Source organism: Osmerus mordax, chromosome 11 (genome assembly GCF_038355195.1).
Source record: "Osmerus mordax isolate fOsmMor3 chromosome 11, fOsmMor3.pri, whole genome shotgun sequence".
In the NCBI taxonomy this organism is placed as follows: Eukaryota; Metazoa; Chordata; class Actinopteri; order Osmeriformes; family Osmeridae; genus Osmerus; species Osmerus mordax.
In genome coordinates, this window is record NC_090060.1 from 12506000 (window position 1) to 12533315 (window position 27316).

At 43.9% G+C, this 27316-nt stretch overlaps 1 protein-coding gene across 1 annotated transcript in view; it reads right to left on the reverse strand.

Moving 5' to 3' along the window:
- tenm4 (teneurin transmembrane protein 4) overlaps positions 1 to 27316 on the reverse strand; it is an 86903-nt gene that overhangs the window by 24815 nt on the left and 34772 nt on the right. Inside the window, 11 exon segments of the mRNA XM_067245796.1 lie at positions 4203 to 4452; positions 5338 to 5481; positions 5575 to 5842; positions 7090 to 7351; positions 10036 to 10155; positions 14027 to 14243; positions 15083 to 15229; positions 19820 to 20005; positions 23528 to 23728; positions 25387 to 25581; positions 26156 to 26257. Of these exon segments, the coding sequence (XP_067101897.1) occupies positions 4203 to 4452; positions 5338 to 5481; positions 5575 to 5842; positions 7090 to 7351; positions 10036 to 10155; positions 14027 to 14243; positions 15083 to 15229; positions 19820 to 20005; positions 23528 to 23728; positions 25387 to 25581; positions 26156 to 26257 (2092 nt within the window).

A 27316-nucleotide genomic window follows, 5' to 3' on the forward strand; every position in this document is an offset into this window, starting at 1 on the left:
TCACTGCATCGGTTTTGGTATAATTCCCTCCTAACACAATAAAAATGGACTCGAAAGCAGAGTGGAGATACACGTTCAACAGAATTACAATAAATGAAGAGGAAAGTAAAATGAAAATAAATAAACATGACACTGTTGCATTTGGATTGATAATTTTTTTTTGAATAGATGAAGGATTCTCTATCTTAATGAAGCATTTACAAATCGCTGGCAAAACTTATTTGGATACAAAATTCCAATAAATGGACAATTTGCTGAACTTTCAAATAACAGTAGTAGAGGGTTTACAATAAGTCTGGCTACTGTGTCTAACACTGTGTAAAGGCCAAAATAAGTATGTTTCTCAGAGGCAATTTCACCAAAACAAGCTTGATAGCTCTTTAATCTCCACAAAGAGCTTTTGACACTTGCTCTATTTGTGCTCCCTGTTTAAAAATGTAAAGTAATACTTTCAAAATATATCTGATCACTCTTACTCTTGTGCATCACATATGAAACAATCAGACCTTAAAAGACAGATGGCACACACATTTCTACATTTAGTGCCATTCCATATCAGTATTCCAAAACAACCTCCTAAATGAACATTTCGTGTTCCTTGACACGCTGAGTTCGACATGTAAGTGAAACTGATCATTTGCTTGTCCCCAAAACACGCACTGCATAAGCCAAGACGGAATTGTGGAGTCCATGCAAATTTTGATTTGAAGATGAATAATGCATCCAACCCTAATTCCTTCATATAAATTAAGATTAGTATAGCATTGTAACTTTGTCTATGCTGGAAATAAACCACTTCACTCTCAGATACTTTATAAAGGACCTGCATTAATTCTGTTACTTTATGGAATTAATAAAACCTGATAAACTCCTAATGAAGAGGGAATGCTGCTAAGTTTTCTAAGACAGGTTATGAAGACATATCACACAAGGTGACAAAGAAACAGACAGACAGGAAAGAACAACAGTTTACATTAGACAGTGCTTGCAGATGGCAGTGTGCTATTTGAGGTAGGTTTATGGTATGTAATGTGCATAGTAACTGCTAAAAGGACAAGGACCAGGCAAAGGCATATGCAAATTATACTGTAAATGTGGGAATTAATAACACAAATGCTTTTGACAACATTAGACTAGCCAGACTAAAAGTATGGTTGTCCTGGACCGTAACATTTTCCATTCGAGGACTATGTAAATTTGTTCATGGAGGGCAATGAAAAAACAAAAACTTAGTTTGGGGATTTTTAGGACATTAATGGGAAGAGCATGAAAGGGTAAAACATGCCGATTACCCTGCAAAACATGAGTAACTTTCATTCATGCGTGAAATCAAAGTAAATAGTGCCATTTCATTTACAGAACATATATGTTATGTACCATATGTATAAATAATAACACCGTTGTGCTTAGGAAAGTCCTCCACCTACACTGAGGCAAAATTTGCGTTTACTCAAAACACACCTGAGGCCTGAAAAAAATCGAATGCCACATGCAAGCAGGTGTAATTGCTTTTTGCAGTGGTGAATTGCGTATTCAGGATATCTGGCCAAACTGTTGTGACCACATTATTCTGAAGCAGTATTGCAGGGCTTCTAATATTCCCTTGGATAATGTTAATGCTGGAACGTGAAAGTACAGACAGGTTTTAGACACCCTTGGGACTTACATATAGAGGTACTGTATATACATAACATAACAGAGCAGCAATAAAATACATTATGAATCCATCGAGCAAAAGAGCAGCCCAGAAATATTGCCTGTTAAATAACAGATTCCTGGACAGAGTCATCACTCATATCTACACAGGGGACATCAAACCATATACTATTCAGGGAAATAGCTACCTGCAGAGACCACCACAATCAGGAAGTGACTCACACTAAGCAGACACTTGAAGCAGGCACCATTCAAATTCACAGTGCCTTAATAAGGCTGAAATAATTTTACAATAAACTTCATACATAGAAAGTTTGATTGCAATAGTTTGAAAGATGTCTTATAAATGTCAGATTATGACCTGACATTTGGTATTGAATTAATTCGAAAATTAAGATTTGAATTGATTGATCTCTGGCTTGCATATACTCAAAATGCCTCCTTGAGAAAAGTAGCATCTCAAGACAGTTGAGCCTACAGTACATTAAGACAACTGCAGTACATGGCTAGGGTAAAGTAGGAAATGGACACCATTCCTATCACTATCACTCTCCCTCAACTGTTTTCTAGTGGCTTAAACACGAAAACATCAGTGAGATAGTAGGAACTTCAAGAACATGAAAATAACTACTCCTGAGTGCCTGCATAAAATGATGTAGTGGTTACTGGCACCTTAAATATGGGTGGAGTCATGGAGGCTTGATACAGCACAGTTCTGCCAAACTCAATGATCATTACAGAACAACCTGTCAGTGTGCCATCATTCAAAAAGGATTAAGACAAAATCAAAACTATAACCTTGAGCTTTCTTTGAGTCCGGCGGCATGCGAGTGCCAAACCTCATAGAGCTTAGAGTCTGAAAAGCAGTAGCAGTAAGTCTGTGGTACTGTCAGCTCCGATACATAATTTAAAATGACAATTGACCTTCTGTAGATGGCTGAGGACAGGACACTGCTGTGGACCTCAGGCCAAGATGTCACAGTCAGCCCACTGACCAAGTTGACTGATATTCTAGTCAAGCTCAACCAGTTGGCCGAGAAAAATTACTTCCATATTGTATAGGTCAGTCTGTACACCCTCAATTCCTGGATCTCTGTCTTTTTGGGCTTTCTATCTGGCACATGTAATCAGGCGATACCTTATCAGCTCTGTGTTGCATGCAGAACAGTAGCAAACCCCCACAGTGTTTGAAACTACAAGGCGTTATTCCCTGACCTTCAGGCATGGCCGCAGACCCCATCTATATTCACTGACAACATCTAGTTTGTGAAAGATAATTGGATTTCGCTGCATGCTGTCGCAGCGATGGAGGGGGCAGGGCTTGAGCGGATAGGGACATCTTTAGTGGGGGGTCACTGCACACTGCAGCAGGATCATCTCACCCCAAGTGCTATCACCAGCTCCCATGCATACCAGGAGCAACCAGACATCTTCTGGAGACACACACACATACTGTGTTCTCTCAGAATAAATCCCCTCTTTAATATGCTAATGTCTGGAGTGCTAAAAGCACAGGGACTGAGATTTGCTGTCTCAGTGCTTCAGCTCTAGAGGGTAGCATGTGTGTTTGTTTGTTTGTTTGTTTGTGTGTGTGTGTGTGTGTGTGTGTGGGAGGGAGGGAGGGTGGTATATCTGTTTTGTGATGTCAGCCTTGGAGAGCCATCACTTGTATTTTCATCCTCAGTGTGATTGCATTATCCCCAGTTGAAGTCATGACTCTCCGATAGAAAACAAATCAATAGTTCTTTGCCAGAGACCAGCTACTTACAGGAACTGTACAACAACAAAAAATCCCTAGTCATGGTGAGGGGGTGAGGTGGCTGTTACTCCTCTAACATGACATTTACACAACTCTCCTGCCTAAACCGTTCCATTACAAATACCACAGGATCATTTCGGATCTAAGGGAATTACATTGCTTCAGCACATAATTATATTTAAAGAAGCAATCAATAGATATTGAAAAAGAACGTAACCCCAACAAATATACTGAAGATACTTGTGGTCTTTCAATAAGACATGAAATAATGAAATAATGTATGACCACAAACATTCTAACAAACTGTAATTTGCGGGGCTTACCTATGCCTGAAATCTTTATTTCTGTTAGAGTAATCCATAAGCAGCAGCAAAAGGAGAAAAAAAAAGAGAAAAGCGAGAAACAGGAAAGAATGATGGTTGTTAGTGGAGATTAGTAAGTAGCAAAGAATTATGAGAAGATATCAAACTCTTTAACTTCTGTAATGTCTTACTACTTTGCCCAAAGCATATTAACAAAGAAATCCATCTTCCCCAGAGTTCCCCCAAGTTAGTTGAGCAGCAGTTAAGACACCCACAAGCCCCAGCCCTATCAAGGCCAGCAGCCAGCTGATGCAGGTGGGTGAGATGGCAGGAACATCAATCGTGGATCTATGGGGCCTATCATGTCTATCTCAATGGGCCCCCTTGCTTTATGACCTGTGAGCCGGTCCACATGAGGCCCAGTGTGAGTAAGTGAGAGCGAGTGAGAGTGGGCGTCTGGGCTGGCAGGTCCGCTGCCTGGTTACCTAAGCTCCAGCACGCTGGTGACGTTCCCAGTGGTGAATATCCTTCTCACGTAGTTGAAATCACCCACGTACAGGCTGCCGTCTGAACCACAGGTCAGCGCCACGGGCGCCAGCAGCTTGTTGCCGTCGGCCAGGCCATTGCAGCTGGGACAGGAGATGCTCCTGCGTCGCCCGTTGCCCATCACGCTACCAATCACAGGAGGTTGCTGAGAGATAAAGATGTTCTCACCATTGCCCATGTGAAGGATACCTGTGGAGTGACATGACAAAGAGGTGACAGGGTCACATTTAGACCAGTCAGACGCATCTGCACGCAACCATATGTAACATTCAGCGTCAGCTTTGCGTGGGATTCCTACTCCTGACTGCACTGATTGGCCTGAGCACTGTAAGATATGCAACTCAACGCAACATTTGGTCTATCATGGGAGATTAGCTGGGCATCTCTATTCCAGGACTTGATTTAATTTTGAAGACTGCAGCCTGGGGAGTAAGGAGGGGGGCAGACGGAGAGCAATGGGTGCCAGCAAGTTATGCCAGGAGGTAGGTGGGAGGGGAGAGAGGTAGAGAGAGGGGGAGTGAGAGAGAGAGGTAGAGAGAGGTAGAAAATAGATAGAGACAGAAAGACCGAACGAGAGAAGGGGGTAGAGAGAGGGAAAGAGGGGAAGAGAAAGAGACAGTGGGGCTGTTTCAGGAATATCACTCTCCCTTTACACTGTAGGACAGCACATCTAGACTTTTAGTGGTCAGAGTGACAGATCTGAATGCCACCTTCCTGCACACTTTCCACATAAGTACGCCTCATTTCCTGTGATGAATACGTCTTGACAGTGTCGGGATCCGACCCAGGTCTTCCTCCTGTCAGAAGATGACCAGACTCTGCCATAAAACTCACGCCTCCACCATTCAGAAGTAATTCACCGTCAAAAAGAAAATTGACCCATAATAACAAAATCTAAGTTTGAAATCAGAGTGCATCTCCTCCTGACACTGAAGGAATGTCAAAAAACCTGCCAGTAGATAGAGCTCAACTGAAACTCAAATATCTATCACAAAGGATTCACCAGAGGCACTGGACTCCTAAAATGGACTTGAAGTACCTGAATTCTCTACCCAAAGCAGCCTAAAGACTCACCACTCTGGATATTGAGGGCATGATGCTTATCCAGAGCCCATCCTCCCAGTTTGGAAGCCGTGGTCTCATAGCCTTGTAAAATAGCAGTCCTCTTCTCCCACAGAATAAATTCTGGACAAGACTCGTACTCGAAACCCACAGACACTGGATATGAAAAAAAATATAAATAAAAATGGATTAAGGAGCAATAAAGGGAACCCAATCTTACTAACTTGAAATCAGTTGTCATCTGCTTACCAAAGGCCTCAGATAGGCCGTAGACCTTCTGGCTGTAGACATCTGCCTTGTCCCAGACAAAGTCATAAGCCAGGTTTGGGGCAGCGGGGAACCATTTTCTGAATAGCCGTCCTTCCACAGCAACCATGAGGTGCACCTTCATCAGGTTGAACGGGGTTGTGGGGTGGGTGAGGATCACCCTCAGGATGGACTTGTACCCCGGGGTGCGGCTGCTCAGGTAGCTCACCTTCATGTCCGTCCCAGGGATAGGAACCTCCACCTGCAGAGCCTGGGGGACAGACACCATGGCTTCATTATTCCATTACTGCACACATCATTTTACCTGCTACGTTTCTCTAATCTACTACTAGATATCATCCTTGGCCCCGATATGGTTCAAAGACTTGCCTCAAGCCAAACAGAATATCTAAAGGGGAATCTGAAACATCAATGAAAGGACAATTAGGCCTGAGTGCTATAAGAATCCAATGATTTTTTGTACTCACTACAGAACCCTTTTTTTAACAATTGATTAAATCAAGTGCACCCTTCATTACAGCAGCAAGCCCATTCAATTCGTATGAAAATGGCTGCTATATATGGTAGAAATGCCCTTGAGCTCCATACTGTTCCGACTAGTCAGTGGCCTGCAGTATAACTCACTAGGGCTAGAACGGGATGACACAGTGGCTACTCAGCGGCCAGGGACAGGGCTCTGGGTCAGGGGCCACGGCCACAGGCCAGGACGATGGCCGCTGCTTTGATTTTCTTAAGCCGCTTCCTACCTCCTGTGTCTAGGGATCAGGATGAGGTCACAGAATCTCTGCTCAGGGTGGATCTGCCATTAGCATGTGCGTTGTTATAAATCTTTGGAGAGTGCAGCAACGTTTCATTGATTGTAAAGACCCACCAGCAGGTCCCTGTAAGAGAATCTACGCTTGCTGATAGGAGATACCGGGTGCTATATGTAGACTAGACTGCACTCTAGATAAACTCGTAATATGCCATAAATTGTACCAAGCAAACTGGAATACAAAGCGATTCGAGAAGGGCACGAAAACCCAGCTACTAGACAGACACCAGTGCACGCCCTCCCAGTGGAGAGGGAGGCACGAGCACATAGACACAGGCGGAAAAAAGGAGGGACCTACTATCAAATGGGCAAAACAAGTACCTTTTTTAAAAATCTCACTTCTGTTCTCAACCTGAGAGAAATTAAAAATGTCGGAGCTTTTTTTTCTCCTAGTGCAATGCAATCATCATCATTTTGCAGTGGGACAGAACAATGCGCATTGTAAATCGCCTGTGTTTCTCAGACCAATTACAGTGGAGAGATAAAATCACAGTGCTGCCACGAGGAGGAGTTACTATTCCTCCAGTGCTTGATGTATGGTGTTTAGAGTGTGTGTGGGGGGGGAGCTGTAGCTCTCTCTTGTTTGGCATGAATCTTTTGGAGGCGAGGGCAATAGGCTGTACATCCCGAAACAACAGGGCCCGTACAGGGTAGGAAGGAGAGAGATGGAACGGGGCTGTCACCTGAATTTCGGGGATGACGGTTCCCCTCTCGGAGCAGGAGCCAGCGAAGGCGGTGAGCGGAGCGGGGGACACCACTGGGCTGGGCCGGGTGAAGCTGCTGAGATCACAGCTAGGGATGTCGTTCTCCTCGTGCCGCATGACGATGGTGTCCATGACGAAGAAGCGTCCCCATGGCAACCAGAGCGTGTGCTCCTGTGTGATGAACGGAGCGCGGTCAAAGCGCAGGGCGATGGCTATACCTCCGTTGGTGACCAGGTCAAAACTAGAAAAGACAAAATTCTCATTTACAACGAGAAAATTAACAATCTTGAAACTGACACTGTATGCTTGTTAATATATATTCTTCAGCAAAGAATAATTAGCAATCCCTATATTAACTACTTGGCTACAGTTGTAATTTGTCATGTATCAGGGATTAAACCATGTCACATTTCACTCACTAATTAATATTTTTCTAATTGAGTGCCAGTGTACAATCAATGAGTAATGAATTCATGTTGCTGTAAATGAAAGACAATGGTAAAAAGAAAGAGCAGTTCCAGTATTTGTCACTTTATCTTTCCTGCGCACAGCATCCAGAGCGACTGTGCAGAGGAAGGATGAAGCAGTCAACCCAGTGAACCAAAGAACCAGAGGCAAGTCACTGAATTAATGTGATATGTTGAATGGGTTTCATTTTAAAAACAGGGAACGTGAGAGACTGATGATGCGACTGCTCACCCTCTGCTTGTGTAATGCAGCGTGTTCACATCTGAATAGAAGGCGTGTAACAGAGCAGGCCGGCTGGAGGTTTTTGCAGCAAAATGGAGGCAGACACTTCCCTATCGATCCCCGCAACCAGGACTGACCACTACCACATCAGTCTAAAAGCCCTGCAATGCAATCACATCAGCTATTGCATAAAGGCCCGGGCCCGGCTTTGCTCCTTCTGTGTTAACCCATCTCTCTCAACCAACCTGCTCTCTCTCTCTCTCTCTCTCTCTCTCTCTCTCTCTCTCTCTCTCTCTCTCTCTCTCTCTCTCTCTCTCTCTCTCTCTCTCTCTCTCTCTCTCTCTCCCTCCCTTGCTCCACCCACCCACCCTCCCTCCCTCCCCCCCCTCCCTCCCTCCCCCCCTCCTTCCCTCCACCTGGCCTGAATGCCTCTTCGTAAAGGCTCCATCCTCAGGTGACTCACTCATCTCCGTCTCTAGTGCGGTGACGGCATCACGGCTGCACCTGCACCCACAGCTGCACCACAGCATGTCTCTAACAGCCAATTAGCACCTGGTCATCTGCGGGGCTCACGGGACAGGGCCTCACCTCCAAACGGGGGTCCAGAATCCTTCACATTACACATACAGTAAATCAGCACTTCCCGACTCTGTGTTCACTAATTTAACAACATTCCCTAGTGGAACAGGCTGGTATAAAAATACGTCCGGCTTTTCTAGAAACCTTGACCGGCTGAGGCAGTAAATAAGAGCAGTACATTTTGCCGTCTGTGGTGGGAGGGGAAGAGCGTCTGGTCTGATCGGTGGTGCAAAGCGGTTCTGCTGCCCGTGCTGCTGATGTTGAGGGTGATAGTGATGCCCTTGCGCTGCCTCAGTGGCCATGCTGCACCCAAGTCAGCCTGCCTCGGGGGCCCACTCCACGCACATACAAACAGTTCTGGACAGATACCCACAGGCTGCGTAGCCAATCGATGAGGGGATTCGCTGGCCGTTATCAATCATGACAACAGCCTTAAGCCATGTGACGAACCTTATTAAGCTACCCACACCAGCCTCACTGACTAAGCCCTAGGGAATGCATCAAGCTTAGAGGGTTAACCCTGCCAATGTACGCACAGCTCCTCATACAAATGATAACCAATCAGTGTGTCTGCATTAGCCTTTGTATATTAATCATGGAACTCGGTGTCCAATGCTGTGCCTGACTTCTCAAAGACAAAGAGATGCAGCAAGGTGAGTGGAGGTGAATCGGTGCTGGCCAAGCGGTGCAGTATATTTCCTCCTTAATGAAGGGAACGTTTGAAAGTGGACCAGGTCCGTAGTGCCTGCTCTGTGTCGCCCCAGCAGTCTCACCAGTTACCCACGCAGAAATTTCAAGAAACTGTCTCCACCTCCCCCAGAAAAATGTTTCAGTATAGCAAGAATGTAATTTCAAAAAACCTAAGCCCCCTGGACAATAAAGAAAACACCTTAGAAATGAGTTGAGACAGCTTTCCCATTTCTAAGTGGCTGAACAGGTGCATTTCTGATTTCACGCTGCAGTGAGCCTGTTTACAGTGATTGCAGGGGAGTTGCGGGAGACTGGGCATGTTTACAGGGGAACCTGGGAGATGGAGCAGTGTTTACAGATATGCTGAGGTAGAATGAGAGAGAGGCAAATAAGTGCGCAGGAGAGGAGAGCTTCCAAGGAGAAAGGGAAAATGAAAAATTGGAACAAGGCAAGACTCAGTCAGAGCTGTGGAAGGGACATGAGAGGAGGCTTATGACAAGAAAGAGATGGAAGTGGACCACTGAAAAGATACGCCCGTTGGAAGACGGGGGATTGGGCAGGAGGAGGGTAAAGGGATGAGGCCCAGATGGAATGGGAGTGGAGCCAGATGATGAGATGAGGATGAGAGAGATTTTCTGAGGGCGGGTTAGATGGAGAGTGGATTGACACAAAGATGGAAGGGATGGAGGAAAGAGAGGAAATGATGGAGATCAAACCGGCAGGGATGCAGGCTGTTTGGATGTCAGTGAATGATGCATGTACTGAGGGAAGATGGGGGTCAGAGATACAATCCCACTACAGTTTATCGGGCCATAGGTGACAACAGATTGACCTACTTAGTTACAAGATTCTCCACAGAAATGTCACAGAAAGTGAGAGGTATTGAGAGAGGTATTGTATTAATATACAGTTTTGTGTGTGTGTGTGTGTGTGTGTGCGTATGACTGAGTGAGGGACCGTTCTCACCTGCCATCTTGTCTGGTGATTGTATAACCGTAGGCTGGGTTGTTGATGAAGCTGATGTTAACTCCGACCAGGGGCGTTCCGTCTGAGGTCACCACTTGTCCACGGATGACACAGGCATGACTGTGCGGGAGACAAATATGCAAAATGAGCGAGAGAATGTCACATCCCTTTCACACCCATTGCATAGAAGAGCATTTAGACAGCGCAGCAATCCCATTCTAGCATTTAACAATATGTATGAATTATTCAACAGATATGGAGGGAAGAAGATAAGCTAGAAAAGTCATATAAAAAAATACAAATAAAAACAAAAAATACACCAAGAAACGAACGGCTTCTAGGCAGTCTCTAAGGGATTCTTCATCCTGAGATGAGGAATAATGAGAACTAAACAAGATAGGGAAGTTTCACAGGCTCTGGTCCTAATTAAAAAGAAGATTTATCTCTTCCATTACAACTTTCTAGAATCCGTATTTAAGAGGTATGGAAATTGCAGAATATGCATGGCTGGTTATCAAAACCTCAAGAAATCTCCAGTCAGAAATTATGCACTCTGGATCTAGCATAAATTTGATCTGATCGTCAGCCTCCACAAATCAATAGATGGGAGGCATCCAAATATCAGCCACTAATCTTCTTGAACTGATGACATTAAACCTTGCTGCATGGTGTTTCTCTTGTCAAGTCCTGCCCCCATCATTAACAATACACTATCCATGGTCACGCAGTGGTCCTGTAGGAGTTTCAAAATCAGTCCCTAAACAACTGCTTCACTGGCACCGTTTAATTAGACCCTAGCTATTTTTAATGTTTTTGGGTCTTAAACATTGCCACATACTGGAAACAATTAACACTGGGGTGTAAGTGTCTGCCCTCAACTTGTCCTTACTAGAGGCAAGATCGTTCACCCCACAATATCATGGTCCCCAGGAAGCCAGCGTTATGCTAATGAGGGCTGCTTGTCCCCTTCATTGGTCCTTGGCTGTACACCACTGCTCTGTAAACAAGCTAAAACAATTATACTTCTCTGAATCCTGCTAGGTCTAACAATATCCATCTGGATGCTACATTTACATAGTAACACCGGCAGCGTTAACACAGCACTGCCCGTCCTCTATGCAATTAATCATTCATGGCCATAGTTTATTTGAGAAAACCTTTTTTTGAAAGGGCAAGCGTACACATTCTCTTCAGGATGGAGCTGTGAAAGTGGAACTATCTGCTCTGTGCCTCGATGAGTCACATGGGGAGCTAATTCCTTTCCACTGAGACAAATGATTTAAATATTGACATCCAGTACGACAAAGGGAGGCAGCAGAAGAAGAAGCGTGATGTTTTTGCTGTGCTGAAGAAACCTTTCGTGTAAGATTTCAACAGGGCAGGAAGATTCACAAAGTCAAAGGGGAACTTCACAACAACTCCCGTCGATGATATGCACGCTGCAACGCTGTGGAACTAGGACGACGTGAGGACATTGTACTCATCATAGAGATGCTCTGCCTTCCTGAATAATTACTGAACAGAGCGATACTATCCCATCTCTAGTTCAAATCCACTATCTGCAATTTGAGTAAAAACAGTGCAGCATTTTTATTTGAACAAACAAATTGCCATGCCATGTTGATGTATGAGAACCTATCATTAAGCAAGGCTAATAATGGTTCAGTCTGCATCAATGCAATAGCATCATCATTACCCACGCAAATGACTTGATAACAGGGTGTAATATAAATATAAACAGGCAAAACACGTCCACTTACTCGCTCACTCAGCATTGCTCCCTTGTTCCCTGCCTGCCCTTCTGTTCTCAACCAAGAGTTGAGAACGTGCAAAAAAGAGCCATCCATGTCTTCAGACCTCAAATTACAAAGCCACGCTAGCACTGAGAGAGTACACTGAGAGGTAAACAACCAACTTAACCAGGGAATATTTTTTATCACCCATGGTCTAATGCTAATAATGGGATCAGAGTCATAATGATAAAAGCACATGAATATCAATCAAGATGATGGCCCCCCCACTATTGTAAGTGTTCTATCAATCTCTGCCCAAATTGTTTTATAGACAAAGCCCCTGTTTGCTATTCCAGTCAGTAGCCAGTGCTGAACAAGCCCTGGCAGACATGGAGGCTCATGTATTGTGTGTTATGGGGAAAAGCCGGATGCTTTATGCAGTGGCAGATGCTATATACAGTGGCACCTCTGCAGCTTTTTCTGCGGTAGGAGACGTCAAGAATAGCACTCCAACATGGCTAGGAGCAGGAGGAAGTGGTTATGAGATCAATAGACAGCTGATCAGGTGACCAACCTGGCATATCGGCCAGACGCAACTGAGCATGCCCGCGAGGCTCATCACAGGCTCACAGTCCCCTGTCATAACCGCTCATATCTGACAGTGGGAGGAGAATTAATACCAGGCATGAATAATAGATCACAACTGATATTTTTAGGGGAGCTGAGATCTCAAATCTTGCAGCTCGACCCTAGCTTTTCGATCTTTACTTAATATGTAAATGATGTATATATTAATGGCTGCGTTGCTTGGGAAGGAGACAGAGGATTATTTAAATATATTCCTCTACATACTTTCTCTCCCTATATATTTGTCTGTCATTCTTTTTATTTCTCTCTGTTTGTGATTGAAAGCCACGGAAAGACTAAGTGACTGCATGATAAATGTCACAGAGAGAATGCCACAATGTTAGAGTGTATTTTTCAAGTGTCAATTGACTCTTACACAAAACATGTACAATCTTGAGGCAAGAGGACACTTGTAATTCGGATATAATTCCCTGACATTTTCTAATTGTCAATTGAGTCACTGGAAATATCTTGGAGAACCATGGACAGATAAGCAGGAAAAGGGCATCTTTGTTGAAGGAGAGGATTTATTTTTAACAGAGGTATTATCTTGGATAAGGATTTGATCAAATTCACATTTTAACAAACAAAGACATTCATCAATAGAATTTGATTTGTAGGTGATGAGAAATCCACACAAAGCACAGGCCCTCTACCTTCACAGCTTGACAAACAACCTGCATTGAGACGTGATGGTTCTCAAATTATAGAATGGGAAATGATCTTGCTTGAGCAGAGGCACTTCTAAACATCAATTTCCGTTTCAGCAACAAAGCTTCAGCTCTGCCAGACTAAAAATAGGGATCTCTGAAAGCAGGACCTCTGTGGCGTATTCAGTCTTTGCCTTAAGGAAGGTAGATGAGAAATGAAACAACACATCACTGTAAAAGGCGCCCTGTTTTTTTTTTTTTGAGGGGGGGGGGGGGGGGGGGGGGGGGGTTGAAGAGAGAAAAGAAAAGAAAAAAAGAACACAAGATTTTTTTATATGTGTCACAATGCTGCTGTTATATACTGTATATGTTTGTTTTAAGTGTGAGGAAGAAACCAGGATGAGAGAGATCTATGTAAGTGTAGCAGATGCAAATAAGGTGACACAGGTTCTCACCAGCGATTAAAGATGAAAAGCGAAGGAGACAAAGGGGGAAAGAAGCAACTGAATCATAAGGGACTTGATGACAGCCACCCTCCTGATATGAAAGCGTCTCAGATTCCTTGGCTGGTGCATCACAAGCTCTGCCTCTGGGAGGTGGCCTCAGATGGATTACAGTGGAAGTAATCAAAATACATGAATATGAGATGCCTCCCATTCTAGGGAATGCTCTTGTGCTCTCCAACCACTTTCCACATCCCGTCCCTGTCCATCACTCCTCAAACTATGCATTATACCCTTCACTGCACATTTGAACCCCTTTTTCGCTAGAGCATAAGAAATGAACAGGCAAAAACTAAAAACAAATTCTTATTCCAAATTGGAGTTACCTTCTACCCAACCAGTTTGCATCTCAGGGCTTATTTTCCCCAGAAGGATGACAGATGACTCTAAATGTTTTCCTCCACTTATCCTGCTGGCCATCAGTGTGATTAAGGGAGGTGGGGGAGCAGCAGAATCCTCTTCAACATTTTCAACTCACCTGCCATCAAATGGATTGGGCCCGGAGATCACATGGGTGCTATCACGGCCAACCAGGAAGCGGATACGGTCATAGAAAGACTGCAAGTTGCTCTGGGTGGAGGACGTCTGCGTCTCCTGGATGATGTCCAAGGGGTCCGGAGAACCAACACACAGGGAGGTGGTGTGGCACGTAGACTGCAGACAACAGTCAGGATCCATACAATCCACCAGCCCGTCTGCCATGGTAAAAAAGGCACACAAACGCATTCTCTTCAGCAAATAAAGAGTGATAGCGACTTCCCTCAAACACTACTCAGAAAGTGAGGAATAATTGATTTTCATGGTCAATGATTAATGGTCTGTTGTATGTATAGTGGATTTTTGAGGAACATCTTGACAACTCTGCCTCCTGGTATTTAGATGAATTAATTCAATATGGTGGGAGCTGCCGCTGCTGCTGCAATGCACTTTACTTGCTAAAATGATAAAATGGGTCATCTGACTGCCTGCTCTTTGCGTTCAGGGGTATGGCTGGCCAGATGGGCGATATAAATAAACCCTGCAGTCACAAGTCAGTCAATTCCCTGGTTGAGTCTCTTGCCATTGTGAGGGTTCTGTGCCCAGTGCAAAGGTAGAACGACAAACATCCCCGACATGAAAAAGACCCAGGCCATCAAGAGTCTGGACTGCAGACTGTCAGAGCCTCCTGTGAGGCCACTGTGTTGTATGCCGGGCCCTGCCCAGGGCAGGTTCAAGGGGCTAGGCAGAGGTTCACTCTTTGGGACAGAACACACTGAAGCCTCAGGCTTGTCACTCTGTTCTCTAATACAGCCTGCCAGTCGAGGATGCTCCCATGTCATTCTTCCTTTGAAATGAAGAACTGCATCAAAATTCTGACTGACTATCTAAACACATCCCCTTCTCTGTTTAGTGGTTCACACAGGCATTATACCGTATATATACGGTATATATGGTTTGCTTGCTGTTGCTAATTCAAAGCATTAACCGTGACACATCAACCGCATGCTGGGTCACAATGGGAGCATGTTCGTTGTGGATAGCTGGGTGTTTTTACCTCCATCATTGTCCTTGCCATCGTTGCAGGCCGTCTCCATGGAGGTGTCACAGCCAGTCCCCCTCCAGCCCAGCTGGCACACGCAGTACCAGCCATTGTTACCCAGAGTGCACCTACCGTTGCCATTACACAAACCAGGGCAACCCTCTGTACAGACACAAGGACATATTCACAAAATCAGAAAGAGAGGCGGTGACAGAATTCCAAACAGAACATGTTCTACACAAATGGTTGACAATATTTTTAGTTGAAAGAAAAACAAGTAACCAACATATACTGTAAGACACATGAGTCTCTAAGACACCACTAGGAACTTGTTGAGACTATTTCTCCAGCTTCTTCTTTGAGCAAAAAACAGGAGTACTGTACAAATGTCTCAATTGCTATTTTTGTTGTACGTTGTCACAGCTATCTTTTTTGGCAGAGACTTTGCTGCTTCCTGGAATCAATAAGCTCACATCCTCAGAGAGTGTGATTCCTTGTCATTAGCCAGTCACAAATGGTACACAGAGGTACGAGCAGTCGATAAAGGGAGCCTCTAAGCCAGCAAAATGGTATTAGCAAGTCGAGTCTGACTAGTGTATGTATGAGACCCTACCTGAACAGACAAATAGCAAGCATGAGACCAAAAGGTGACATTCCTCTGGCTCGCTCTGGATCTGTTCCTCAAATACGTACTGGATATCACAGGCTCGCAGCTCATGCTTATTTGTTCACTCTCTGCCTGCCATTTTTCTGCCATCGCATGATCCAACCCCTCCCCGAGAGGCCGAGGCAGAAGGCTGCATCTTTCTACTGTGGAACTCGAACATGCTTTGTGTTGTTAGGGAGAAGCAGGGACGGAGAAGATGTCGGCTCTGACCCATTTTGTCAACTAAAGCGACAAGGGTGGCTGCCTAACAGCTCTTACATCAGAGAGAGGGATGGAGAGAGGGAGATGAGAAATAGGTATAGAGCAGAGGGAGCGATGAGTGGGAGTGATATTGGATGAGAAAATGCAGGAGAGATGAAAATAAGAAGGAGGAATGAGACAGACATACAGCAGATACATGAAAAAAGAAGTTGGAGAAAACGAGAGGAAACACCCAGAAGAGGTCGATGTTAGATGATAAATTGCATTTTCGTTCACTTTGAACAGGGCAGTTCAATGCTAGTAACACACATTTTTTCACACAAACTTTTGTCAAAATGGTTTAGTATTTTCTAATGCATTGTGAAGAATAATGGGTTTGATCACAGTGCTTCAATGATGCTAACAATTATGGTGCTAATTAAATTCAATGGAAGAGCAACTTAGCATATAAGGCAATAACTGCATGATGATTTTGACTAGAGCAAAACAAAAATGGGGATAAATGCTGTAGGTGTACCAGTATCTAGCTCCGAAACTTGAATATTATGGAAATATAGTTTAGTAAACTTGTTTGCTTGTTTTTCTCCAACAGGAAAGCGTTTCGACAGTTTAGAGCCAATAGCTGTGCTGCAAGCCTATTTCTCTGAAGACAATTCCTTTAGACCATGGTACCGCCTCTTATAGATCACCTGGACAAACGATTCTAGCTAGACCAACAGTAGAGGCAGACGATGAGTCAACTCCCACTGCTTATTACAAGGATTAATAAATAAAGATTGTCTCTCCGTTGGCATCAGTTCAACTTAATTGGCAACCCTTATAAAGAAGGGCCCCATGCTGAGGTCCGCCCAGCCTGTCTGAAACAGCTCCGAACGTGAGGCCGAAGGCACTCTGTGGACTCCTGTGGCAGCCGCTTTCATGGCAGGTGGTCCATTACCAAGGACAGAGGGAGACGGAGGGAGCTGGAGGGAGAGAGGGATTGCGGCCACTCAGCCTCCACCCCCTGCTCACGCTGCACCAACCAGAGCATGAGCTGTTTTAATTAGAGAGGATGCGGCCTCAGCACCTATCAGGCCCTCCTCACAGCTGCACACTCATCCATTATGCATGGGCTAGGTTACAGAGCCCCCCTCCCTGTTATCCCCCCATCGAGAGAGCATGGCTGCACATAAACTCAGCACCCCCGGACCTCACCACAGAAGGACAAGCGTGATTCACAAGGTGTGAAAGTGCGACGTGGAGATTGCTGTGCGGAGCTATGATACAAAGTTAATAGGAGGAGTTTTGGAGCGAGGCTTTTGGGGGAATTTGAGGGATGCAGCGCTAGCATATGTGAATATGGTGAGGAGTATGGCCTGTGGATATGGTCAATAATGGCTGGGTAGAGTGAGCATGGGAGGAATGGTGTATACAAAAGGAAGGAGGAATGCCATACCTTTCACTACCTTATCCAGATAGTGAGCTTGGGAGATAAAGACAGGACATATAAGGGAGGTTTGGACATCGGCACTTTCATGACAAGACATTAAGGCAAAGTGTTAGTATACACGACAAAAGGTAAAAAAACAGACAAACAAAGAAAAAAATAAAAGTGTACTGGTGAAAAAAAACATGCATTTCTAGCAACACAACTAGCACAACCAAAACAGGGGGTAGTGAATGCTCCAGGAAGGAGTGAACAAGTTACTGGAGCGATAGTGAGGGAGACAGACGAAAATTGGGAGAGAGAAAGAAAGGAAGGGAGAAACACCATCTTGGCCCTATTTACCAACTGCAAGGATCAGCAGGATATTCCTGGTGTGAGTTTCAAAAGGAACAAAAGATTGATGTACCGTACATTACAACCCTTTAATCTTTCGAGCAATATCTTTTTGACAGGGTGAAAATGTTCGACAGAAAATACTTTTAATCTCAGATCACCTGTCTATAGACAACGAGGTCATCCGAGGCTTGGCCAAGGGTGAGGAAAAGTTAGACCTCCAGTCGTCCTGCACCGTGGGTGCCTGACGCTCTTAATAATGAAAATTGATTTCAATTGAAATCTTTGGCGTCTTAATGGATGACAGCTAGGGATATTTTTGCCAAGGGAGTGTGGATCTCAATATGGCACTTATAAAAGGCCCATCAATAATGCAGGGCGAGCATATAAAACATTCACTGACTTCGCCTGGGCTCTCGTTTGCGGTAGCACTGATCCAAGATCTGCCTGGGCCACTGTGAGAGGAAAAAAAATCCTCTCCCAGTTGAAGATGGAACAGGGGTGGACATCTTCCCTTTTGTCCTTTTTTCTCATTCACTCAAATCTGTGGGTGTTGCAAACTCCTTTTCATGGGTGAGTTTTCTGTGGTGGATGGGGGAGTGATCAGCCATTGTTCCTACTTCCTCTTCCTTGCTTGGGTGGTTTACCCATAGCATGGTAAATAGAGAGCTAGCATGTGATGTTGCAGTGGTAAACAGTGTTGGTAACAAAGAATCACCCAAACACCTGCCTGGACTGAGGGCAGGCCATGTCTTTAGGGAGAGGAGAACAAGGATGGAGAGGAAAGTAAACAAACAGAGATAAATATAGAAAGAGAGAGGCAGGAGCGACATTTGATGAACACAGACAAAAAATATTAGACAAGCGAGCAAGCCTATTAGAACTGGTCTGCTAACTGGACTGTTATGGACAACGTCAGTAAATGTCACACTAAGTATGAATATGACAGATGAGTCTCTTAAGCAGCTCTAAAGCCTTTGCAAAGAAATGGAAGGAGCTAATCAGACTATCTGACCAAAATTACTTCAAATGTTTTATAGAATTTACAATGAACCATCAATTATATAATTCCACTACTAAATCCCAATAAACATTTACCAAACTAGTTCTACCGAGTAGACACCCACTAACTAGTGACCTCTGACATTAATCAAGTTTTCCTTGGGATTATGTTTCTTTTAGCAGTCAACAAAACAGCCATGTGTTTTAGTCTACACTGAGGTCATGCTGTGTTTGCCCTCTTTCACTCCAGTAATGCTGGTCATGCTCAACTCAGGGTGTAGTATTTACATCCTGCTGTGTGTTCTCATAGCAAACAAATCCCCTCAGGTCATTGGCTTGAAGCCAGGTCAATGTTTTAAAGCTAGAAGGCTTCAGGGCTAGAAGACTCGATCTGAAACTGACCATCATGTGTTTTCAACTCTGACTGTCGCTATGGGGATACAATTATTTATAACCATGCATAGATAGCTGTAGTTTGGCTTTTACATTTACTGCTCTATTCCTCAGGAATCGCTGTAAATATCACAGGGTGGTATCCATTTCAGGATTGGTTTTCAGTCATGTTTTATCTCTTGTCTTTTTTCGGTGATCTTTGCACTATTTGAACTAGTGGCACACAGTACCAAAGGCCTGCTTATTTTAATAAATTGTGCACCATTAAGACAATGTTTACAAATAATACATAGTGTACAATAAATTTGTTATTGCCTTTCCTTAACAGACTTTAGAAATTTGGTAGGCTGCTATGGGAAAATGTTTAAGATAAACTGCAACTGAAGACTTATTAAAAACTATAAAGTATTGTTTCTGTTTACTGACTCCTCTACAAAATATTTAAATAGTAGTACCAGCTAACAATTTTTTGTACTCAAAATAAAGAAAATGAATGAGTTGGAAAGATAAAACGTAGAACGAAAGACTCATTAGCACATTCCCACATCTAAATGCATGAAGACAAGCCTCATATCCTTGAGCAAACCTGTTCATGCTATGCTGACTTGCACAAATTCAATTAGGCATGCTCACCCTCTTTATTTCCCCACCTACCCCCACACCCAATACACAGACAGCCCACGGCCCTCAAATCCCCCCCCCCCCCCACCCAAACAACTTGTCGTCCTACCAATGGTGCAGTGTTCTCCATTCCAGCCAGGGCTGCATTCACATTTGCCGTTCTTGCAAGTGCCGTGCTCGTTACAGCGAGGGTTACACGCCCTCTGGTCACACCCTGCGCCCGTCCAGCCGTCGTCGCAGCGGCAGGTGCCCGACACACAGATGCCATGGCCACCACAGTCGGCTGCACAAATCTCTGTGGGAGACATAGAGAAAGGATAGGGAAAAGATGAACAGAAAGGGAAGAGGGAGTAGGGAGGGAGTGGGATGGACAGGGAAGAAGAGGCGTTGACAGGACAAGGCAACAGGGGTGAAGAAAAGACAAATCCAGGAGTTATTGTCAGGGAGAAGCGGCCACGCTCCACTACCTTGTCTGATGTCAGCTGAAAGGAAATTCTTGCACCTCATGAGGGGCAATCCCTTTTGACAATACAAATCTAATAAGTCCATTACAAAGAAAGGACAAGGATTGTGGAGGCCTTAGCAGACTGATTCTTCTTCTTGCTCCTTCCTTTTGTAAATTCCTCTTTTTGTGCCATGAGGATAGGCAAAAAAGGAGGCAAAAATCCAATTTGAGCTCTCTATAGGAGATGCAACACGTCAGATTTAATTAAAAAATGGTTCGCTAGAACTGCAATGACGTGAGAGATCTTGAAATATATATGTAGCTGTCTGAAAAGGTGATAGGAAAACACCCTACTGTGCCACTTCCAAGACGCATATTTCAAGATGCCGATTCATTTCCACGTATGATATACTTTGCTTCTAATGTACACAGGGAGAGCAGAAGGGCATGCAGGCATCTAAAGTCAACAAGATTCTTCTTTAATTATAAAACTCCTTCTGTCACCAAGGCTGTGTTTCCTTTATCACTGAGCTGAGAGACAGGAAGGTGAAGTGAGAGCTAAGATGAAGATTAAGATCCTAATTAACTGTGGGGCATAGCTCGGCTTTTAACAGTTCTATTGCAGAGAGACGTCCATGACTGGCTGTGATGGATTCAACATGGCTGCAGTCCAGCATGGGGGAGATCACAGTGACAAGTCACAAGAAAGATTGACAGATTACTTATGAATATAATTAAAATGTCTCTCTCTCTATTTGCGTCTTATTAGACAAAAATATTCAAGTCAGTCCATGGGGAGCCAGACTGGAGGCATCATCTGTTAATAAGCAAATTGCTGTTTGGTTAGTGCCCATGTTGTCATTGTTGCAAATTAAATTGAGTGAGTTGTTTTTTTCAGCTACATACTATAACATGGTATTACCAGTTTTAAAACCTTTAAAGAAAAATCCCTCCCTCTTGCTAATTACGGATAAGTGCGGCTTTGTTGAATTATGCAAATGCCCCTTTGATTTCACATGCGACTTTTCAATCAGGCGTCCTGACAGCATTTCATTTAGGGCTACTTTAGGTTGTCTGAACTACAGACACACAAATACACACACACAAACTGCATTACATATTTGAGATAATCAATTTAGCATGTCAATGTAAAGCACTTCTGGCGACTAAAGGTTGTCGGAAAAACACACACATACACAAAGTGCAGTCCATATTAAACATCAATAGTTTAGCATGTAAAGAAGAAGGTACAGTACTATTTTTAGAATTTAGCATAGCTAAAAGCCTATAAGCAATAAGCTCATCATAATGTACATGCCATTTACTTTTTACTTTGATCATGTTTGCTATTTCTACACACATAAAACTATTGCTGGGTATGTGACACACTAATAAAATTGCAGTCTTAATTGCAGTTGCCCTACGTTATGTCATCATTAACTCAAACCTAAAACTGAAAAACTATCAAATAGGTCTTTTAAATGCAAAGTAACAGAAGGGCTTCTAATTAATTCAGATCTTAACTGTTCAAGCATTTGATTTATGAATATGCTGAGAAAACAGGCCTGCCCACTTTCTTTTCCGGAGAGCTTCATTATTAGAAGCCAAACTGCTTCCATAGACATTGCGCACTGAAACAGAGTGGTAGACAACTGTTCACTTGGACGAAAGGAGGAGCCTTTAACGTGATAAAGATGCAATTACAGCCTGCAGGCAGAGCCCTCATTACTGGCGGTCAGAGCACCCCTGAGTGAGAAATACTCCCATCCCCAGGATAGCCATTACCATTTGCACTAAAGGAGATTGTAAACAAACCTTTCTAGGGTTGTGGAGACAGCAAAAACACCAGTATAAAACCTTACGGCATTGAGTGTATCGGATTTATAGTTTAGGCGCTCTACACAGGTGGGGCTGCTTGTACGAGAAGCAGCCTTGTGAAGACAGAAGATGAGTTTGAAGTCTAAAGGAAGGAACTGTGGTCATTCGACATGGTCAGAGAGCAGCACAGATGTGAAAAGCTCTCTTTATCCGATCCCAATGAATCTGAGAGGATAGTGACTGCCTTCTCATTGTACCATATACTGTGGATGTTTAGCTCATCTTGCTGGAGTGAAGCTGAGCTGCAGCGAAAAAGAGCCAACTCATCATCACTGACAGAGACACGAGGCCCAGACTTAAGTTCCCATTTCAGTCCAAATCCCCAGGATTACCAAATAGGTCAGTCTGTCTGTTCTATATTAATGTGCCAGAGAGAAAAATCTGAGTTCTTGAAGTATCTTGTAAGTATCATGAAGACTAATTTTGAGAGAATGAATCCATTCGCCGTGCAATATTACATTTACTATGGATTGGGGCTATCTCGTTGTTATGATCAGTGACCAGCTCTTTTGTAAAGCTCTCTCTTGGAAGTCGCTTTGGATAAAAGCGTCTGCTAAATGCATACATGTAAATGTAAATGGATTACAAAAGTTAAATTGTGGTAAATACAACCTCAAAAGCTACGACATATTTGTATTTTGTCTCCTTCAACGTATTGATAAATTATATATGGCTAAAGTGAGGTCAATCAGAGGTGAACTAGGTTTAATCTCCATCTGTCTCCTGATGCAATCCTTTATTAATAGCTATAGGAACGAATATGCTCTCATGTTTCCCTCATTAGATGTTAATAAGGGAGACACCTAACCTCCTCGGGTTTGAAAAGCTTTGTTCTGGCAGAGATACCAGTAAGAGTATATCTTATCACAATCCTCTATGTTTCACCCACTGTAGAGTGAGGAGTCGCCACAGACTGAGAGAACACAAATGGTAGGGTCCTGTAGAGCGGAGACACCCATCAGCGGCAAAGAGCCGAACGCAGACAGCCTAATGAAAAGCCAGTACTATTAACTTGCATTAGACCACGTCTTTGACAAGATCGTCACTCTGCTTGCTTGGTTCTTCTCTAGGACTGCTGCTAACCATGTAACGGTTTAGCATCAAGCCATCTGGAAGGAAACAGACTGGGAAATGGCAAAATCACCATCAATTAAGCAGGCTTTAATTACAGCAGTCGACCCCATGCTGATCAGTAATAAGAATGACTGTTTTTATGTGACGCAATCACTTTAAACACAAACACAAATGTTTCTTTCTGAGAGGACCTTAGCAGTTACCTTAGTTGTGTAATACTGAGCAGTGACGAGATCATTATATTAAGCTAAAACTGCGTATTAAAGTACAATAATGCTAGTTTCTGTTTTTGACATACAGTGAACATTGTTGATGAATGTGTAGCATATCAAGGTGTAAACACCAAAATAATGTAATATATGCCATTAACTAATAACTTCTGCCAGTTTTTCACTTGTGGTGAAAGTAGCAGTGACTCACCTGTGGAGCAGTCGTGACCAGTCCAGTTGGGATCGCAGCTGCAGGTTCCTGTTTCTGCCAAGAAGGCCCCATGTCCAGAACACTGGTCCATGCAGGAGGCCCGAGGGCTCTCACAACCAGGACCTCCCCAGCCCACAAAGCAGTGGCACTCTCCCCGCACACATACTCCTCGGCCTGAGCATGTCGGGTCCAGGCAATCCACTGAAAGAGATCCAAGAGCACAGATTCAGGGACACACTCACCTGCTGTTTCTCCCTCTCTCCCACACGCACCCCCTGTAGGGCCCTCCTGGCATCTCCATAGAGAGAGAGAGAGGGCTCCAGCTACTCTTTACAGCTTTCAGTCTCAGTTGGCTTATTGTATGTCCACCCTTACTGTTCAGGGCAGACACCAGTTGACACGACAGGAGGCCCGGCATCCCCTAAAGCCCTCAGAGCCAGGGACCAGAATTACAAACAAGTAAATTAAATGGCTTTCACAGTGGGGCTCAGCGCGCCAACCGGCAGGTACAGCCCACACACCTCCTGGCACTCACCCTCCTTCCTGTAATGAGATTTCCTCCCAAAGAGGGAGGACACCTTAACAAGTGCATGTTTGCCTAAATTGAAAACCATGCTTGATGTGCTCTTCCGAGTTGTATTTAGTAAAGCAACCTTGACAGAATGGAAAACATTACTGAAGGAAGGCGCAAGAGTAAATTGCAAGTGAACAGTAAGTAAGAGAACAACAGTTTGTTTACATTCACTGTCAATTGAAGAAGATAACTGTGACTGAAGCAGGTGGCAAATTGCTGGAAATACTGAACTTCGGCATCATCCTCCTCGTATATACTGTACAAGCAATTCCGCAGAGGTTACCAGAGCATACCCTCATGACACGTTGATAAGTAAGTACTCCATAAGCCTAGGGACCAGAGTTGTGGGAGCATACCGCTTCCCGTCAGACAAGGACTAATGTCTTATGGTCCTGCTTTAACAATCTTCCCTGTGCTCACAGATGGTTAATGGAAGCCAGCCCCTGTCTGTATGGTCATGGAGAGCAGCAGGCCATGCCACGGACACTTCCCGTTACCGAGGCAGAAATGGGTATAAAGGCCATTGGAATAAGACAAACAGGATAGCTCGCCTCTTAGCAGATGGTTTGGGCACAAGGCACAAGGATCAGAACCTAACTGACAAGTCCCTCTCTCCTGGCAATTAATCATCATGGCTGAAGGTCGTGGGGAAGAAAGGTGCAAATGTTAAAGGGCCCTCGTCCACATTCCCCTCCACTCTTTATGGCTAGTGCTCCAACCAAAATAGAATGGGGGCCTATGAATGTCAGAAACACCCATTTATCAAAATCCCAGGGTCATTTTTCATCCTGAAATGAGAGGTTTCAAGAGCTGACAAACACAATGGCTACTTCAATCTTATCTGGCCCTGCTTTATCCCGATATCGCTAACATGTTAATGGAAGAAAGTCACACTTCGCCTCTCAGCAAATTCGGCTTATTGGATTTTAGACAACAAAGGAATTGTTTGTGTGGTTAATGGGATGCTATAGAACCTCCATACATACATAATGTATGGGAGGAAAGAGTAATCTAAGAAGAACACTGTCAGGAGTTGGATACTATTGGGTGGGGTTTCAAACAACTTCTTTCTATTGTGTTCACTCTACTTACAGATGCAGAAAAGTGGTCGATGCATACAAAACTTTGCCTTACATTTGGTGCACATTTACTGTCAATGTGTTAATGCTTCAGGAGCAAGTTTGAAAATGTCACATTTCATTGGCATTGGTGACAGGAATTGTGTGCGTGTGAAGGTGTACATCTTTTAGAAAAAAAGGGGAAAGTAGAGAAACTGTTATTTCACCTTCTTCACAGTTCTCGCCCTTGTAGCCTGGGTTGCAGATGCAAGTTCCCACAATGCAGGTCCCATGGCTGCTGCAGGTGATGTCGATGCACTGGTTGGTGGAAACATCACATTCAGAGCCCTTCCAGCCACTGTGACACATGCAGCGACCTTTGAGGTATTGACCATTCCCACTGCACAGCACTGGACAGGCAGCTTTGAAAAGAACAGACAGCACACACAAACATTTGAATGGGATCTACCAAGCGTAGCTTCACAGGATGTGTGTGCCCAGGCCTCCATCAGAGTGTGACTCACACCACGATGCAAAACAGCTTCTGACCAGCACTCTTCTGTTGAAAGTGCTGCCAACATATTCTTTTTTAGATTAGATTCACCAGTGTCTAGGAATGGAACTAAAATATTTTTGCCTTTTCCCAAACACAAACAGCAATCTACTGTGGCTACACAGTGTGGCAACATTTCAGAAATGGATGACCACATTTGAATTACTCAAGTTCATCACCATGCAGACCATAAGACCACAACCGCAGTGTTGGCCAAAGTAATGAATACATGATTCACAGTCAACTAATATGAATGCTCATTATTATATATGTATTTATACTTCTGGAAATGATCAAATGACCAAGCCTAGCTCAAGAAGAAAACTGTAGAGACCACTGGTGTATTGACTTTGCCCTTTAAAGCATTGAACTGTTACTGGAGAAAACCATACAATGCACTGTTTGCATTTCTGCTTATGACACAACGCTTGTGGAACACTCACCTCTTCCACAGTCTGGTCCTTTAAACCCTAAGAAGCAGTGGCAGGTTCCTGCCACACAGTCTCCATTACCAAAGCAGTTACTGGGGCAGTCATCTATAGAATCTGTAAAAACAAACATATTTTTTTGTGGTTTAACCATATTATAACTAATGATACAATTAAAGATAAACAACAAATAAACCAAATATCAAAATGATGAACACAAATCTAAAGCAGCGATGGATATGTTTAGAAGCTTTCTAAAAAACATCATTTTTATTATGAAAGGATGAGCTTCCATGTCATCATGACCACCACAGCACTCTGTTCAACAGTGGATTGGTACACATTTATATCCTGTGTGAGAAAACTCACAACAACAACTGAACAAACACACCAGGTTAATTGCCTGCTTTTCCACCATCTTTATACCCACTCACATACTTTGTGTCAATTTATGTCATTCGTTATATTCCATTAGCATGTTCTTTCAAAGGAGTATGTTTTGATGTGACAGAGCCATGGGCAGATATTTTTCCTGCTATTCACTGCAGATGGAATCCGAAACATGATGCACAAAATGGAGCAGAAAAATATTCACTCTCGTTCACCAGTCTACAAGTCGCGGTTGCTCCTAGGCAGAAGTTGTGGAACAAAGACACGTTTGTGGTTGACAAAGGGCTCGAAATGTAAGCCATAGCTGCTGCTTCCCTTTCCTCGGGAGACTCAATCATCATGGAAGATGCAACCGAGGAATAGAGAGAGGGGGAATTAGGGGGAGAGGAAAAGAAAGAGCAAAAAGATGCAGTGAAGGAGAGGGTGTTGATGTGTGCTTCGGCCATTACTTCAGCTTTCTAATGTTGGTGTGTGTGTGTGTGTGTGTGTGTGTGTGTGTGTGTGTGTGTGTGTGTGTGTGTGTGTGTGTGTGTGTGTGTGAGAGAGAGAGAGAGAGAGAGAGAGAGAGAGAGAGAGAGAGAGAGAGAGAGAGAGAGAGAGAGAGAGAGAGAGAGAGAGAGAGAGAGAGAGAGAGAGAGAGAGAGAGAGAGAGAGAGAGAGAGAGAGAGAGAGAGAGAGAGAGAGAGAGAGATGCGAGCGAGTTGAAGAGAGGCTACCCCCTAGCAGAGTCGAGGCAATCAGCATTTTGGTGGGATTTTGATGGCTTCCAACATGGACATCTAACTA